The sequence below is a fragment of the Squalius cephalus genome, assembly GCF_949319135.1.
Source record: "Squalius cephalus genome assembly, chromosome: 14".
NCBI classification, from domain to species: Eukaryota; Metazoa; Chordata; class Actinopteri; order Cypriniformes; family Leuciscidae; genus Squalius; species Squalius cephalus.
In genome coordinates, this window is record NC_137135.1 from 35,284,623 (window position 1) to 35,301,837 (window position 17,215).

General features: G+C 37.2%; 1 protein-coding gene across 1 annotated transcript; it reads left to right on the plus strand.

Annotated features, from left to right (window-relative positions):
* The first annotated feature begins 1,486 nt into the window (after nt 1–1,486).
* fnta (farnesyltransferase, CAAX box, subunit alpha) lies at nt 1,487–16,814 on the plus strand. The gene is made up of 9 exons (XM_079892142.1): nt 1,487–1,706; nt 2,981–3,066; nt 3,858–3,972; nt 4,586–4,690; nt 5,284–5,410; nt 7,517–7,665; nt 10,120–10,182; nt 11,084–11,261; nt 15,587–16,814. Exons 1-9 carry the CDS (start codon nt 1,573–1,575, stop codon nt 15,752–15,754), a joined length of 1,125 nt encoding a protein of 374 aa, XP_079748268.1. The 5' UTR covers nt 1,487–1,572; the 3' UTR covers nt 15,755–16,814.
* The last annotated feature ends 401 nt before the right edge of the window (nt 16,815–17,215 follow it).

Consider the following 17,215-nt stretch of genomic DNA (forward strand, 5'->3'; position numbering starts at 1 on the left):
GTCGAAGTTGTTAGATAAAAAGGCGGAATTTTGTCATGCTAAGTCAGAAACATGACATTGAAAAATCAAATTTATGACATAAAAAGGTGAAATTACGACATTCTAAGTCGTAATTTTGACTCACAATTATTAGATAAAAAGTTAAAACTTTGACCTCATCTTATAAATATGACTTAATGTGTCATGATGACTTTTAATGTTTTTACTTTTAAATGACTTTTAAATTACAAAAGCTTGTTTTTTTTATTTCCTATGTGATTGAAATGGGCCAGGGGCCGTATTCACAAAGAATTTTAAGGCTAAAAGTAGCTCCTAACTGGCGAATTTAGGAGCAACTCCTAAAAATAATGGGCGTGTCACTCGTAACTTTAGGACTCCTAATTTTTTTGACTAAGAGTAATTCATGAAGCATTTTAGCCCTAAAAGTAGCACCTAAGCCTGGGACAGCTTAAAAGAAGTTGAGAGGACTCCTAACTCACTAAGACCTTCACAAACCGCTTTTTGTGGCATTTCACGTTGCGATGTTTTGAAATGCGTATGCGGCGGCTACAGGAGCTTCCAATCGCGAGGGAACAATTTTGCATTGTAGGCATAACTAGGGATGCAATAACGCCACCAACAACAACCAAAACTAGGCTACTCATTGCATGTAAACTATTTGTAACGTTTCATTGTGAATCAAATTAAAATGTTCTTCTCTTTGCAAACGTAGGCAGAGGCATATAGTGACAGATTAATTCAATAATGTTGCAAAGATATTGCATCAATCCATATGTTTCATTAGGCTACTAGGCTATTTGTTTTGCCTTACTCTTTATTCATTTAGGCTATTTATTCAGTTATTCATCATCTTCCGTCCTTCGCACTACTTGTGTAGCGCACGCATTCTCAGACCTGTCACCTGTCACTCATCATCGTAGGGGAGGTGTTTGGAATCATTCCCGCGTTACAGTCATCAGCCAATCAAGGTGGTCACTTCAGTCAAGCTCGTGCATGAGTAATGATGTCATCCATAGCAACGAAGACTCACTCTTAGTTTAGGAGTTGTCATTTTTCTTTACTAAGAGTAGGTCTGAAAGGCGTTGTGAATAACTTTTAAGAGAAAACTCCTAGCTAAAATCTTTTAGTGTGATTTAGGAGTACTCCTAGTGGTAAGATAAAATGCTTTGTGAATACGGCCCCAGATGTTGTACCAGATTTTGTCTAGAATAGACTTTTATTTTGATAGCGTCTTCATCAGGCTTTTATTTTGAAAGTCTTTATCAGTCTTTTATTTTGAAAGCGTTCTCACTCAGGCTTTTATTTTGAAAGCGTCTTCGTCAAGCTTTTATTTTGAAAGTCTTCATCAGTCTTTTATTTTGAAAGCGTTCTCACTCGGGCTTTTATTTTGAAAGCGTCTTCGTCAAGCTTTTATTTTGAAAGTCTTCATCAGTCTTTTATTTTGAAAGCGTTCTCACTCGGGCTTTTATTTTGAAAGCGTCTTGATCTGGCGTGGCTCTGCCTTCACGCTTCTGTCATCTCCCATAGCCCTCAGTCTGCACAGTTAGCATTAGCAAGGTGCAGTTTTCTGCAATGTCTTCTGTTGAAGAAATGTCCAACTCCGTGGCGGAGAGTTTGGAGGAGGACGGAGTGGAAGAGGAGAACATCGTGGACGAGGCAGAGATGGAGTACGAGGAGCCTGTTAAAGGAGGTTATATCTTCTACAGGTGAGCTTAGCAGCTAGCCTAGCATGAGAGTGTGCGGCTAATCACTTCAATTACAGATGTTTAATTTACTCATTCTCCTCTGTATTGTGTTGGACGTCAGCTTTTAGATGACACGGTTCGTTACATACAGTCAATGCACATCAGTGTACAGAGAGCTGTATTAGTTAGATGAGTTTTTCACATGAACTGAATCAAGAGCGCTTTAAATAGATCTGAGTTAAAGTTTCATCAAATCTCGTGAGCAAGTTTTATATATCCTAAGTTAGAAGTTTGCAGCCACTAAAATAACTCTTATTATGGCCGCGTTCATTTCTCATTGTCTGAGAGATTCACATGATCTGAAAAGAGTCCCTGTAGTTGTGATCCTTGGCTGGATGAGTCTGTTTAATCCAGATCAGGACTGGGTTTAATCCTGATTTACAGTAAGTGTTTTCTGAGGTTAGTTTAATTGATTCTGAGTGAGTCACACAAGATTTTCCTTCAAATTGAGCCTAAAGAAGTTTGATGTGCTCTTGTCACTTTACCCATTTTCTACCCAAGGGATTCAAATGAATACAAGTTTGTGAGAATGAAGTGATTCAAATGAACCGTTTTCTTTATTGATTGATTCATTCTATTGACACTCTGACCCCTATAGCTGCCATTATTTCTGCCTGATTCTGAATAAAACTTGCTGAAGAGGATTATGATATTTTATATGAACTTAATCAAAATAAATAGGTAGGACTAAAAGAGCCTTGAAGTGACATGAAACATAAGTTGTGCTCGTCTTTTCTCCTCTATTGTGTCGTATATCCGAGTGAAACGCTTCTGGGACAAGAACAAATGTGGGCGGGGCTTGATTGGATGGTTGTGGTTTGCTATTGGCTGATCTCATGTGAGTGACAGGTTGCCCCGCCCACATCATCAGAGAAGAGAAGAGATGCTGTGAGAGGAACTTATTCTCATTCAAGATTATTAAAACAATGATGTGCACCAATAAATAATTTATAATAAACACTGAAATATTCCGTAAAAACAAAGATTTGTCAATTTTGATTATATGGCGACTTTAATCTAGATGAGAACGTTGATATTATTATTTCATTGATATTGTTATTGATGGCTGCTGATTCAAAATGTCATATCAAGTCATATCACATTCAAGATATTAACTTTGGCTTTATTAATTAAAAATAGAGTCTGTTTGATGAAGTCTTGATAAAGTGAAATGACTGTTTCTCTCTCACTAGGAAGTGTATGAACTGTCATTTAATGTGCTTTTGTTGTTTTAGGGACAGAAAAGAGTGGGCCGATCTAGAACCGGTTCCTCAAGATGATGGACCAAACCCTGTGGTGAAGATTGCTTATTCAGAGAAATGTAAGTCCCTTTAATTCAGTGATGTTTGCTCTTTTTTTTTTAGTATCTCACACTATCATTGTCCCATTTCTTTCATATCTCTCGTATCACTCCGCACTCGTTTTCTTCTCGCATTATTGAATAATCCCAATTTATGGCCATTGTTCTTTTACATTTCCATTTATTTATTTAAGTAGCCATGCAATTAATTAATCCGGTAATGTGAGCCGTAATTATCACAAAATAAATTATTTCAGTCCAATTCAAGTCCCGGGTTTATTTTGTGATAATGACTAGCTCACTGTAAGCTGTTAGTTGTTGGTTTAGTCCCCTGTAGTCAATCATTTTATCTCTTAAAACTCATCTTTGATCATTAAAATGACATATTTTAAAAGTTTTTTACATGAAAAAATAAAGTTCTTCATGCCTTAAAATATCTTGAATGTAACTCGACACCCTTTCCTCATTTAGTATGCGCGGTTCTATGAATATGCAAATGAGCCTCGCCTCCACTCACTCACTCAGCTCAGAGATCCACTGGTTGATGATCACACGTTGATCTGATTGGTTACAAGGTAGTTTGTGACGTCAGAAACACCAGCGATTTCAAAGCGTGTTTTTGAGACTGTCTTTGGTTCACTGCAGTTTTAAGGAGGAAATACTCAGCAATGGTGTCGACTTATGAACTTACACATGGTTTAAGCAGATTAAAAACACCACATAGACACATAAACAACATTAAAAGCTGGATTTTCACCACAGCGGGACTTTAAGGCACATGAAATGTTAAAGGTTTGTCTTGTCATCTGCAGTCACAGACGTGTTTGACATGTTCAGAGCGCTCCTGAAGAACGACGAGAAGAGTGACCGAGCGTTTGCACTGACCGCTGAAGCCATCGAGCTCAACGCCGCCAACTACACCGTGTGGTGAGACGACTGATGTTTAAATTAACATATAAATGTGAAATGTTACAGCCCAGTGCACTTTTAATGGCAAACCTGGTACAATACCATTCAAAAATGTCTCTTCTGCTCATTTATTTGATCAAAAATACAGTAAAAATTCTGAAATATTATTATAATTTTAAACTGCTGTTTTCTATGTGAATATATAAAGTGTAATTTATTCCTGTGATCAAAGTTGAATTTTCAGCATCATTACTCCAGTCTTCAGTGTCACATGATCCTTCAGAAATCACTATAATATGATGATTTGATGCTCAAGAAACATTTATGATTATTATCAATGTTGAAAAAAATTGTGGAAACCGTCATACATTTAATTTTTCAGGATTCTTTGATGAATAGAAAGTTAAAAAAACAGCATTTATTTGGAATTGAATCTTTTGCAACGATGTAAATGTCTTTTAATCAGTTTAATCCTTGCTCAATAAAAGTGTTTATTTCTGTATATAACACATACACTATTTCCCAGTGTGCACTGTGTTGCAGATTTAAACATCAAAACTGCAAAAAGCTACAAAGCAAGTTCAAGATGCTTGAGTTGTGCGTTAAACTGTGTGTGTTGATGTGTGTGTAGGCACTACAGAAGAGTTTTACTGCAGGCTCTAGATAAAGACCTGAGAGAGGAGATGAAGTATATCACGGCCATCATAGAAGATCAGCCCAAGAACTACCAGGTTTGGTAAGTCCACCTCAGCCAGAAGGTTCACATGAAGTTTGAGAAATAGTCATGCTTTCCTCAGCAAACACCACTAATAATTATAAGCATTACTAATGATATATTTTTACTGTTTTTTTCATTGCAATTTGCAAAATCTGTCATTTTTTTGGGACAGATCTTCATCTGTCTTCAGTGTGTAATGTTGCAGTTTGATCATGAAAAATCTCTGCAAAGTCACACAGTTCTTCTCTATATCAGTGTCAGTGTTTCTGAACTCCTGAAACGCCTCCATTGTAGTCTTGAGTTTCTTCCGGGAACGAACACGTCACAATATTCCTCATTATAATAATTCATGCGCAGAATAAAGGGGCGGGGCCTGGTTGAGTTAGTGTGTAGTGTGTTAAACTGGCAGTTATGGGAAGGGGCGGGACATTTCCCAAACACACTTGACCAATCACAACACACTGATCCAGCCGACCAATCAGAGCACAGTGTGCTTTTCAGAAGGAGGGGCTTCATAGAGACAGGAACTAAACAGAGCGTTACTGACAGACTGGGAAGAGAGGAGCCGCAACAGAGTGAAATTGTTATTGTTTATTAAACGATTTGTGCAGGCATCACAGGCGGATGGTGGTGGAGTGGCTGAACGACACATCGGATGAGCTGCAGTTTGTAGCAGAAATTCTCAGTCAAGATGCGAAGAACTACCACGCGTGGCAGCACAGACAGTGGGTCATCCAGGTACAGATTCACAGCCTCGCGTGCCGTGTAAACTGTTCGCTGATCTGCATGCATGTAGTGTTGTCAAAAGCACGACTTCGGTTCCAAGTGGATATTGAAATTTTATGTGTGCCGAAGCCTACACGTCCATTAATGACACGTCCGATTGGCGAAGTAATGACTCCTTTGAACCGCTTCACTTTAATCTGGTGAAATTGTTTCAATATATATCGCAGAAAAATTTAATATCGCAATGTAATTTTTTCCCAATATCGTGCAGCCCTACTTTGAGCCCTGTTGAGCGGAATCATAAACACCGCTGATTGGCCATTGTGTTGTCTGTGATTGGCTACAATGATCAGCGCTTCAAAAACATATTGTAAATATACATCAGTGGCCGCGTTTCCATTACCCTTCAAATTGCACAAATTGAAATTGCGAATTGAAAATACGGCCAATGGAAACACGTCAATTTGGCGAAAACTCCCATTTATCGCAAAAAAGTTTTTACGCTCGCATGAGGGGTTTTTTCAGGCAATTCGAAAAAGAAATATTTCGCAAAACTGCAATGGAAACAGTTTTTGCGCATGTACAGGTCATCTGACGTAGATGACTAGGTGTGTTTGGACAGAATACGAGACAGAGCTCTTTATTAAATTCATAAGACAAAAGAATTACAGGAATAATGGATTCTAAACCTCAAAGAAATGCCACAATCAAGACCTGGAAGCAGAAATGAGGGAGAAACACCCAGAAACTCCTCATATGTGCCCCTCACAGTATAATAAGGGTCTTTCCTTGCCATTAATGCTTGGAAAACACGCCTACGTTTCCTTTCATTAATAATAATAATGTCTAGTGCGGTGGCTGGGATATATATATAAACTTACCAACATCCGTTGCCATGATTTTTGGAGTGACTCAAATGACGTTTTAGTCGCATAACATTAATGGAAACGCCATCATTTCACTATACATAGTTCCTACATGACGTCACAACATACGGCCATTTGCCGACCCGGCGCCATTTCTGTGGGCATGTTGTGGGCAGAACATTAGAAGAAGAAGCTGAAACGAGTTAATTTCGTGATAAAAAGTGAAAATGGTCATCTCCTGCTGGGTCAATGGATGTTCAAATCGTGCCGGAGATTCAGTTAAATTTGGATTTTACAGTATACCTGTCATTAGACTTCATGAATGTGAGAAAACTAAGCTTTTGTCAGAACAACGACGGAGGTTATGGCTGGCGAGGATAAACAGGAAAGAAACTCCCTCAAAACACGCAAGAATTTGCTCAGAGCACTTTGTGTCAGGGGCACAATGTTGTGTTTTATTGCGAGTGTACACAAATATAAGTTAACACTTTGCAGTTTGAATGATGTCCTGTATGAACAAAATGACAAGGTATTAAAAACATACAAAAACAACATTGTTTCCACTGTTCGATCGCGCCCGCGCCTCTCTCTCACTCACACACACACAGACAGACACACAGACAGACAGCGTTAGCGCATACTCATCCACACCATTTATGACTGAAATGTTCGCATTGTACCTCTCTCTGTCTTGTGTTAATAGAGTCTCTTTATAATCTCTTTATAGTCTCTGTCACTTTGTCTCTTGAATGAAGAAATATTCAAAATTTGCTTGTTAAACTTTGTAAACACAGCAGCTTATGCCCTCAAAGATGGCGTCTCCGGGGAGGTCACGTGACATTAATTGGCCTGTGGGAACTATGTATAGTTTTTTATCAATATTTAGAAAAAATCGCAAAAGTTTTGTGCAAATCTTTAATGGAAACGCGCCTACTGACGCTCTTCAGCGAGCGCTTGCACACACGGGAGCGTTTGAAAGTAGCCGTCTATCAGTGGATCGGTCCTGCTTGTGCTTTCAAACGCTCCTGCTTTCAAAACACTTTCAGACACTTCTGTGTGCTCTCAAACGCTGATCATTGTAGCCAATCATAGACATATCCGATGAGCTCGTGAACACAATGGCCAATCAGAGGTGTTTATGGTTCCGCTCAACAGCGCTCAGAGCGACACTTTTTCTAAAATTTCAGTACCGACTTGGTCTCTGTGCTTTTGACAACACTGCACATGTTCATGGTCTGAGTGTATGTCACAGGAGTATAAGCTGTGGGATGGAGAGCTGGAGTATGTGGAGGAACTGTTAGAGGAGGACGTGAGGAATAACTCGGCCTGGAATCAGAGACACTTCGTCATCAGTCACACCAGCGGATACTCCGACCCTGCCGTCCTCGACAGAGAAGTGCAGTGAGTGTTAATCATTGACAAAACCAGAACCTTTCTGCTCAAAGATACCAATGATCACAATTCATTTTTGTTTTGGTTCTCAGGCTTTCAAAGTTTTGAGTGATTATTCACCAACTTGTGATACATCTGAAAAAATTGCAATAATGAAATGTTTAAACTGATTTTGTACCTTGGTTCAAAAGGAAATCTGTATATTTCTTCAATACACACTAGGTTAAAAATATTGATTTCTCTATTTTAATCGATTCTCGTTTTTTTAACAACCGATATCGATTCTTAAATCCCTAAGAATCAGTCTTTCAGTCTAAGCTGTTTTCAGTTGATCAATGAACAATTTAGTAGCGCTTCCATCCAATAAATCACAGTTTTAAATGTTTAAAGCTTTAAAATGTGCTTTGTTACTTCTTAGCTCAGTTGTTTTACGAAATTCAAACAATAAATAGCGTTTTGTGGCTCTTTAATGTGCCTCAGATCAAGCAAAGCGGCACGTGAACCGATCATCTCTTCCGCTTTACTACTAGTTACAGCACAAAATAAACATGAGTGAACATCAGAAGGTATGTTGGAAGATATTTAATGTATGTTTGAATAAATCCATCATTTTGTATGACAACCATCAAACAAACAAGTAGAAACATTGTCATTAAATATGTATTATAACGTTATTATTGAGTTTTTCTAACCCTATTAAATGTAGGTGTCATGTTTTGGGTCAAAATTCCATTAATTTAATTATTAATACAATAAATGAAGCAATAGATTAAATTAAATCAATAATTTCAAATAAATGAAATCAGTTTCAACATAAGCTGCATTTAAATGTATTTACACACAGTTTAATGCTGTTCACATGTGGCATGAATGCACTTACAGATGCACTTTCGCAGATTTAAGAGTGATTATTAGGGTGGTCCTTATCAAGTGCAATTTGTTTTTGTGCAAAATGTTAGTGTCTTAACCTCTTAAACTGTTCCTTTTAACTTCAAAATTAGAAATATGTAAAAATGTTGACAAAAAAATGATATTTAGAGGTAGCTCAATCATGTGGAAGATTGCCTATGTTAAGCTGTGCGGCGGTATTGTGATATGCAAGTAATATTAAAAGTTGCTGCAAATGAACTACATTTTATTGAAATCAGAGCAACACTGACATGACAACAATGACAACAATCTCAAAAAAAGCACAAAGTTTTCAACAATCCCTCATTTCTGATGCTCAGCAGCCAGTGTCTGGATAGATCCGTCGGTGATCTTCCACCACATGAAGGAGAAACTGCAGTTGTTCTTCAGAGTGTGTGAGATAGCCACTGTATTCTTGAATCAGAGCCACTCCTCTCTCGGCGTGATCATTGACTACTTTCATTGCATGGTTGCCTGTGCCTCCTGATAATCTGCTTGATTCGGCCAAAGTTCCGGGTCAATTTTGAGGAACGTAATGTAATGTTTTAAACCAAAAAATGTGCTCTAAACCCAAACAATAACCAAGGTGATCATCAATAGAAATATGTATTGATTCCACCAGGAAAGGAAATCTGCTAAACCGGGTCATGGATGGATTAATTTGGATTTAGTTTCTACAATAAGTAAACTGAGATATGTATCTAAAATACATATTTAGGAATATATGGTGCATTAGATGCTTTTATGGAGATTTTTGGGGAATTTTACTAGCCAGGTACAATACCAATTCAAATGATCTGTTTTTACGAAAATCATCAAAATCTCAGAAAGTTTAAAGCTATTGCGCTACCAGTAATTATTATGTTACTGCCATAAAAATTGGCATGCTGTATTTTCTTATATAAAGGAACAATTTGAAGGGTTAAGAGCATGACAATTGGAGACTTTAAAAATAAGGACCACCCTAATGATTATTCAATAACTTGATGCATCTAAAAAATTACAATAAGAGAAGTTCAAACTTATTTTGTCCTTGTTTCTAATTATACCGTCGTTAGCGCTTTATAATGCCTTTCATGAACATTAACAAAGATTTATATCATATAAAACGGATCATTAGTGTCGCTGCTCATATGAATAACTTAAAGCTGCTTGTCTGAAGAACACATGAGTGTGGTTTACTCTCCAAACAAATACTGCAACATGTGAATGTTTATTTGATTCTACCTGCTTTTAAAACCATTATTATTATTTTTTAATTCACATTTAAAGACTATTTTATTATTTTGAAGATTATTTGTTACTGGCAAGTAAAAATGACCAATTTCCCATGCAATGCTCCCCTCTCTTTTCCATACATTTGAAAATGTATGGAATTATAAAGACATGTTGTGCTTTGATAAGGATGATGAATGAATTTTTGCTAAATGTCTTGAGTAAAGTGTATTTTTATTAATTGGTTTTAAATTATTTAATAAAGAATAAAGTCTCTCTCTCTCTCTCTCTCTCTCTCTCTCTCTCTCTCTCTCTCTCTCTCTCTCTCTCTCTCTTTAGGTACACACTGAAACAAATAAAGAAAGCTCCTCACAACGAGAGCGCTTGGAACTATTTAAAAGGGTGAGAGTAATAAACATCTAATTAAGATCTGATTTCTCGTTCAAACACACAGTACATTTCAAGCATACACCAGCAGATGGCAGATGATCACCAGTAACAGAAGAAGATAAACACAGTTTGCACTGAAGAGCCTGAATGCTTATAAGAATATATGGACAAAAACATAACATGGATCATTAACAGATCCAGTGTTTGCCAAGGCAAGCATCACTATTGCTGTTGCTCATACTTTGAAATAAATAAATACCAGTTTTAAACATTGCATATTTATTTAGATGTGTTACAGTGTTTATCTCAGAACATCATGATTCATTTCAATTTCAATTTCAAATGAGCTTTATTAGCATGACTGTGTATCACAATGTTGCCAAAGCATTAACATATTGTATATAAATAATAAAACAAACATATATGTGTAGATCATGACATATGTGACCCTGGATCACGTCACCAGTCTCGAGTCGCACGGGTTTATCTGTGGCAATAGCCAACAATACATTGTATGGGTCAAAATTATCCATTTTTCTTTTATGCTAAAAATCATGAGGATATTAAGTAAAGATCATGTTCCATGAAGATATTTTGTACATTTCCTACAGTAAATATATAAAACATGTATTTCTGTGAGTGAATGCTGCACAATCGCCAACATAAATGAACAACTTTAAAGGAGATTTTCTCAATGTTTCCATTTTTTTTGCACCCTCAGATTCCAGATTTACAATAGTCGTATCTCGACCAAATATTGTCATATCCTAACAAACCATACATCAATGGAAAGCTTATTTATTCAGTCAATCTCAATTTCAAAAAGTTGACCCATGTGACTGGTTTTGTGGTCCAGGGTCACATATGTCATGTGATATGTATAGATGATGCATGTGTGTGTTCTGTGACTCAGGATCCTACAGGACGGTGGTTTGTCCTCGTATCCTGGACTTCTGGAGCAAGTGACTGAGCTTCAGGACTCGTGCAGTTCTCCATATCTCACCGCCTTCCTGGTCGACCTCTACGAAGACGCTCTGGAGACCAACAACTCCAGCCATGACCAGCGAGACACACTCAACAAGGCCTTGGAGGTGAGCTGGGACTTCACACACACACACACACACACACACACAAACAAGGGCCATGTTCACATGAACATCATTTTACGATTCAGATCCTGATTACAAAGGTTCGTACAAGGTGCTTAAAGTTTGACTTTTTGAAATGTAACTCCTGGAAAACCCTTGAAAACAGCCATATTTGCGAAGAGGTTACTTGAAAAGTGCTTGACTCATTTAAATACAATATATATGAAATTAATTTTTTTCGGAAAAAGCACAAATACAATCTTTTCATGCTAAATTAGTTGCATGTAATTATGTAATGCATGTATTAACTAATAGTTATTACTATTGTAACACATGTAACAATGACACTGTAAAATAAAGTGTTACCTAAAAATTGGTTCTAGAATCACGTGAGAACTATGCAATTCACTGAATAAAGTTTCTTTTTTTTTTTAACTTCACATTTCATATCCGTGGACATTTCTCCTCTGAACGCTCCTCATATTCCTCATCTCATATGCGTGTGAGGGTGACGGAAGCTGAAAGGTTGAACCAGCTTTTAAACATATACACATGGCCTCAATTTCAAAACAGAAAATCATTTTCAACTCCATCATGATCATCATTGTGGCTCCGGATGAGAAACGCACAGAAAAGAAATCTCATTAACCTCAACACACACACACACACACACAACATCCGGACGTTTGCAGAGGAAAACACGAGGCCTGTCACGGAGAAATACTCAAGAGACGAATAATACTTTCTCCGTTTTGATTTTCCCTCCTTCACGGTGCAGACAAGCTCTTTGTTGTACGGAGGCAGCCATGTAATGTTTTATATGCATTTAGTTTGATATGAAACCATAGATCAATAATTAAGCAACATCTATTAAAGTTGTGTTGAGTTAATATTTAAAGACAAGTGCTTTCAGCTGAAAACAGAATTTCAAAAGTCTCTAATTACCCAAATCACTGGACGTGGATGATGTCTATTTTTCTTTTTTTTTGTACGAACCACCAAACGGTGAAATATTCAACAGATTCTATCAAATATAGATATCCGTGAGTGAACCTGAACGCTACAAGAGATGAAATATAATTACTACACCAACGGATGAAACCACGTATTCTTTATGAAAACGCTTTACATGTAATATGAGCTAATGAAATATTTATGATGAAAAACTCGCTTATAACTGAGTTCATCAGTTCTTAAAGTACAGTAATGTTGCACAAGGGCACGTTATGTACGTTTTGCAAAGTTCTACAACAGCAGTTTTGCATCAATTACACGCTTTGATGATTATTCAATGATTTAAAACAATAAATATGGTGTTATTAACTGTAAGGCAAACATTTACTCACAAAATGGAAACTTCACAGCAAGCACGTTTACATGCACTGTAATATCAACATTTGGTTATATTCTGAATATGCATGCGTGATGTGATGTAAATGCATTTAATAACACAGATGGCATATGACTGTGTACAAGAGAGTTGCAGGGAGAAAGATAGCAGTTTTGATTACTTGTCTACTGGTATATTTAATTAAAGGCTTAATAACAGGGTTTGTAGACTTTAAGCACTACTTTTTTGGTTTTCAAGGATTACAATCAGAGATCGCACTTATCAAACAACGTCTTTAGTATTTTTTAAACTCAAATTACAGATATAAGGTATCCAAAATACAACATTTTTAAATAATATATATTAAATACAAAATTTATGATGGCTATTATTGTTCAATACATTATATTTTATATTATAATGTAGGCGTATTTTGTATCGAGAAAAGGTCTGATGGGGGTTTATCAGACGGGCTGTTGTGCTAACCCCTTAACCAAACCCCATTCCTAACCCTTTAGTAAGTACATGTAGTTGCTTAATTTTACTCAGTACTTATATGTATAATTACAGTGTGACAAAGACACCTTAAAATAAAGTGTAACCCAATTTTATTTTGGAACAATCAGTTCTAGATTTGATCAGAACAGAATCTATCTTAAAGTCCTCAGTTGTAGTGGATGTAGAAAGGATTTTTCATTATTCTAAAGAATTTGAACTCTCACATGGTTTTAGAATGGTTCTAAAAGATTATTTGTTGTAACCCCGCAAGCGGTTCTAGAATGTTTCTGAGAGCTTGTGGTATGGAACACTGTCTCACATAGTTCTAGAAAGGTTCTAAATGATTATTTGATGTAACCCTTAAACCGTTCTAGAATGGTTCTTTTGTGGAACCCTCACATAGTTCTAGAATGTTTGTGATGTTTCTACAGTGGAACCCTTAGAATAGTTCTACAATTGGTTCTGAGGGGTTCTACTGTGGAAAACTCACACGGTTCTAGAATGTTTCTGATGGTTTCTACTGAAACCTCGCACTGTTCTAGAAAATTTCTGTTGGTTTCTACAGTGGAACTCTCTGAACAGTTTTAGAATGGTTCTGAGGGGTTCTATAGTTGAACCCTCACATGGTTCTAGAATATTTGTGATGGCTTCTACAGTGGAACTCTCAGAACTGTTCTAGAATAGTTCTGAGGGGTTCAATAGTGGAACCCTCACACATAGTTATAAAATATTAGTGATGTTTTTATAGTGACTTTTTACGGTTCTGCTCTGGAAACCTCACACGGTTCTAGAATATTTGTGATGGCATCAGAACCCTCACAACATTTCTAGAATGGTTATGAGCGGTTCCACTGTGAAACCCTCATTGTGTTATAGAATATTCGTGATGGTTTCTATAATGGAACCCTCAGAATAGGTCTAAAATAGTTCTGAGGTGTTCGATAGTGGAACCCTCACATTGTTATACATTATTTGTGATGCTTTCTACAGTGGAACCCTCACAACAGGTCGTAAATGGTTCTGAGAGGTTCTACTGTGGAACAATCACACAGTTATAGAATATGTGTGATGCTTTCTATAGTGGAACCCTCAGAATAGTTCTAAAATGGTTCTGAGGGGTTCTATAGTGAGACCTTGAATGGTTCTAGAATATTTGTGATGGTTTCTACAGTGGAACCCTTAGAATAGTACTAAAACGGTTCTGAGGGGTTCTATAGTTGAACCCTCACATGGTTCTAGAATATGTGTGATGGCTTCTACAGTGGAACTTTTACAATAATTCTAAAATGGTTCTAATGGTTTCTACTGTGGAAACGTCACACTGTTCTAGAATATTTGTGATTGCTTTCTACAGTGGAACCCTCACAACAGTTCTAGAATGGTTATAAGGGGTTCTTCTATGGAACCATCTCATAGTTATAGAATATGTGTGATGCTTTCTACAGTGGAACCCTCAGAATAGTTCTAAAATGGTTCTGAGGGGTTCTATAGTGGAAGCTTCACAATTCTTGAAAGGTTCTAGAAAGGATTCTGCTCATGTTTCTAGAGAATTCCTCATCAGGTCGAGCTTGAGAACTCAGACCGCTGACCTTTCCGTGAGACTGTGAAGTGCAGAATATTGATGAGCATAACCAGCAGATTTCCTTTCATAAAGTCTGAACGGGCTTTTACTGTCACTCAGAGGGAGCCGTCGGTTCTCGCACGCAGACGCTCGTTACATGGGGAAATGTCAGAGCTGCATTTAGACTTTACTCCCCTGTTGTTTTACACCGTTTGAAATATGTACAGTGTTCACGCAATGTCTTGGAGTTTAAAATCTCGTCAGACATCTTCCTGAACATCACTGAGCTTGCTTAAGCTGGACTGTGATGCTATTTTCAACACACGCTGTAGCATTATTTTCCTGTTATCACTGTAAAGCTACTTTGAAACTATCTGTATTGTAAAAAGCGCTATATAAATAAAGGTGACTTGACTAAAATATTAGCCTAATTCTATTTGAATTCTAAAAGCAATACTTTAAAAAAAAGTCCTGTATTGTCTCCTATGCCCACAAGAGGGTGCAAGCGAGCGCAATAAGCAAATTTAAACCAAATCAAGCATAGCATGTTGTATTGAAATTAAATGACATTCACTTTTTAAAGAGCATTAACTTTCGAAACAATTGTTCTTAAATAAAATAGTATTTCCTTAATGTGATGTAATGTGATTTTTGCCACCAACTGAGAGGGTTTTCGTCAGCATGAAGCCTTTTCCCGACATTTCTCAAAGTAACAAAGCATGCGCACCGCGCTGTATTGGATAAGCTAACAAAAACACAGCGCGTCTTTACGTCATCATCATGTCTCGTGCGCCTCTTGACACAACAAAAATTAGAATGCACGTTTTTTTTTGAAGAATATTAGAAATTAATTTTTTTATTTGACAGCCCTAGTGTCCAGATGCATCTCTACGGTCTCCGGCGATGATAAAGAGCCTTGATTTTGTTTGTGTGTTTTAGCTTTGTAAGTTCCTGGCCGAGGAGAAGGACACCATTCGAAGGGAATACTGGGATTACGTGTCCCGATCTATCCAGAACACGTATGGCTCGGGTGACTCCGCCCCCTCTACTTTAGCTCCGCCTCCTCCCTCGTCCCAGCATCTCGACGGTGAGCCCATCGACCCCTGAGGAGAAACACACACCTGGACACATGCTGAGAGGAGGAGGAAGAAGAAACACTGAGACATGATAGACTCTTTATCTGTGTATGAGTGTGTGTGTGTGTGTGTGTGTGTGTGTATGTGTGTGTGTGTGTGCACACAGCCAGGCTTTAACAGCAGTGCTTGCAAGTCAGAACGGCGTTAAACTCCAAGTAGCCATAAGCTTAAACGCTCTGAGTGAGCTGTACACTCACCTTGCAGTGAATGAACTGAACAGTGGGAGTTTGGCAGGTATTCATACTCATGTTTTAGACTAGCATTTATCTTTTCAGAGGTCAAAAGTGTCATTTATCAAAGCAAATACCTAACTGACATGCTTCAGGTGTAGTCAGAAGCTTCTCTTGCCAAAGCATCTCCTGGTCTGTGTTACCAAACTCTGCTCAGACTTGACTGTACACGCATTTTTTTATTTTCAGAAATAATAATGATTAATGCTAAAGCTGAATGACTTTTTGTCTTGCTTTTTTGCATTTCCTGGTTGAAGTGAGGATCTGAAAGTGTTGTAACAAGAAGACTGTTTTCATGTGTGCCTGTAGTGTTTGATTTATGGACAGATTTCAACATTTTTAGCAGATAGACAACTAACATAACGCCTAAGCTTTTGGAAAATGAATTTTATACATCTCTAACCCTACACTAAAAGACATTTCTTTAGAATGTACGCTACCGTGCAAAAGTTTGGGGTCAGTTAGATTGTATAATGTTAATGTTAAAAGATTTCTATTTCAAATAAATGCTGTTCTTTTGAACTTTCTATGCAGCAAAAAATCCAGAAAAAACATAAAAACGTTATTATTATCAAAAGAAACGCCTTACTGACCGCAAACTTTTTAACGGTGCTCTTGAGTGTTTAACACTGGTTATGTTTAATAAGCCGACTACAACTTTAACCTTATCCTTAAACCCTGTGATTTTATCAAGGAAAGACTGAAAGGTTTATTAATCACACGATTAAGCAGTGTACATGCACAGAGAAAATCATTACCGTTGTCCAATAAATGAACGATTCGTAAAGGTGTTCAACCTGACAGCACTTTGCACAGACCTAAAGTCATTTTATTTTTACCAAGAATTATTCATTTCCAGTGACGGCGGCCGAAAAATCGTTCCTTACTGCATTTACATGACTGATTGTAAAGCCTACTTTTTGTGCATTTTTTACATTTATGTATTTGGCAGACGCTTTTTATCCAAAGCGACTTGCATTGCATTTCAAGGTGCACATTTACATTCTTATCAGTTTTTATCTGTACAATATACGTTTATGTTTTTTGATATCAAGATCACAGAAAATTCTAATAATTCTAAAACATCATTTAAAAAAAAAAGGTTTAACACTCATTGTGGTCAAGTTAGGGCACTACAGGTATAAGAAAGCCTTTCCTTTATGGCTTCCAGTGAAGGGTATTTCTACTTCATTAACTGAAGC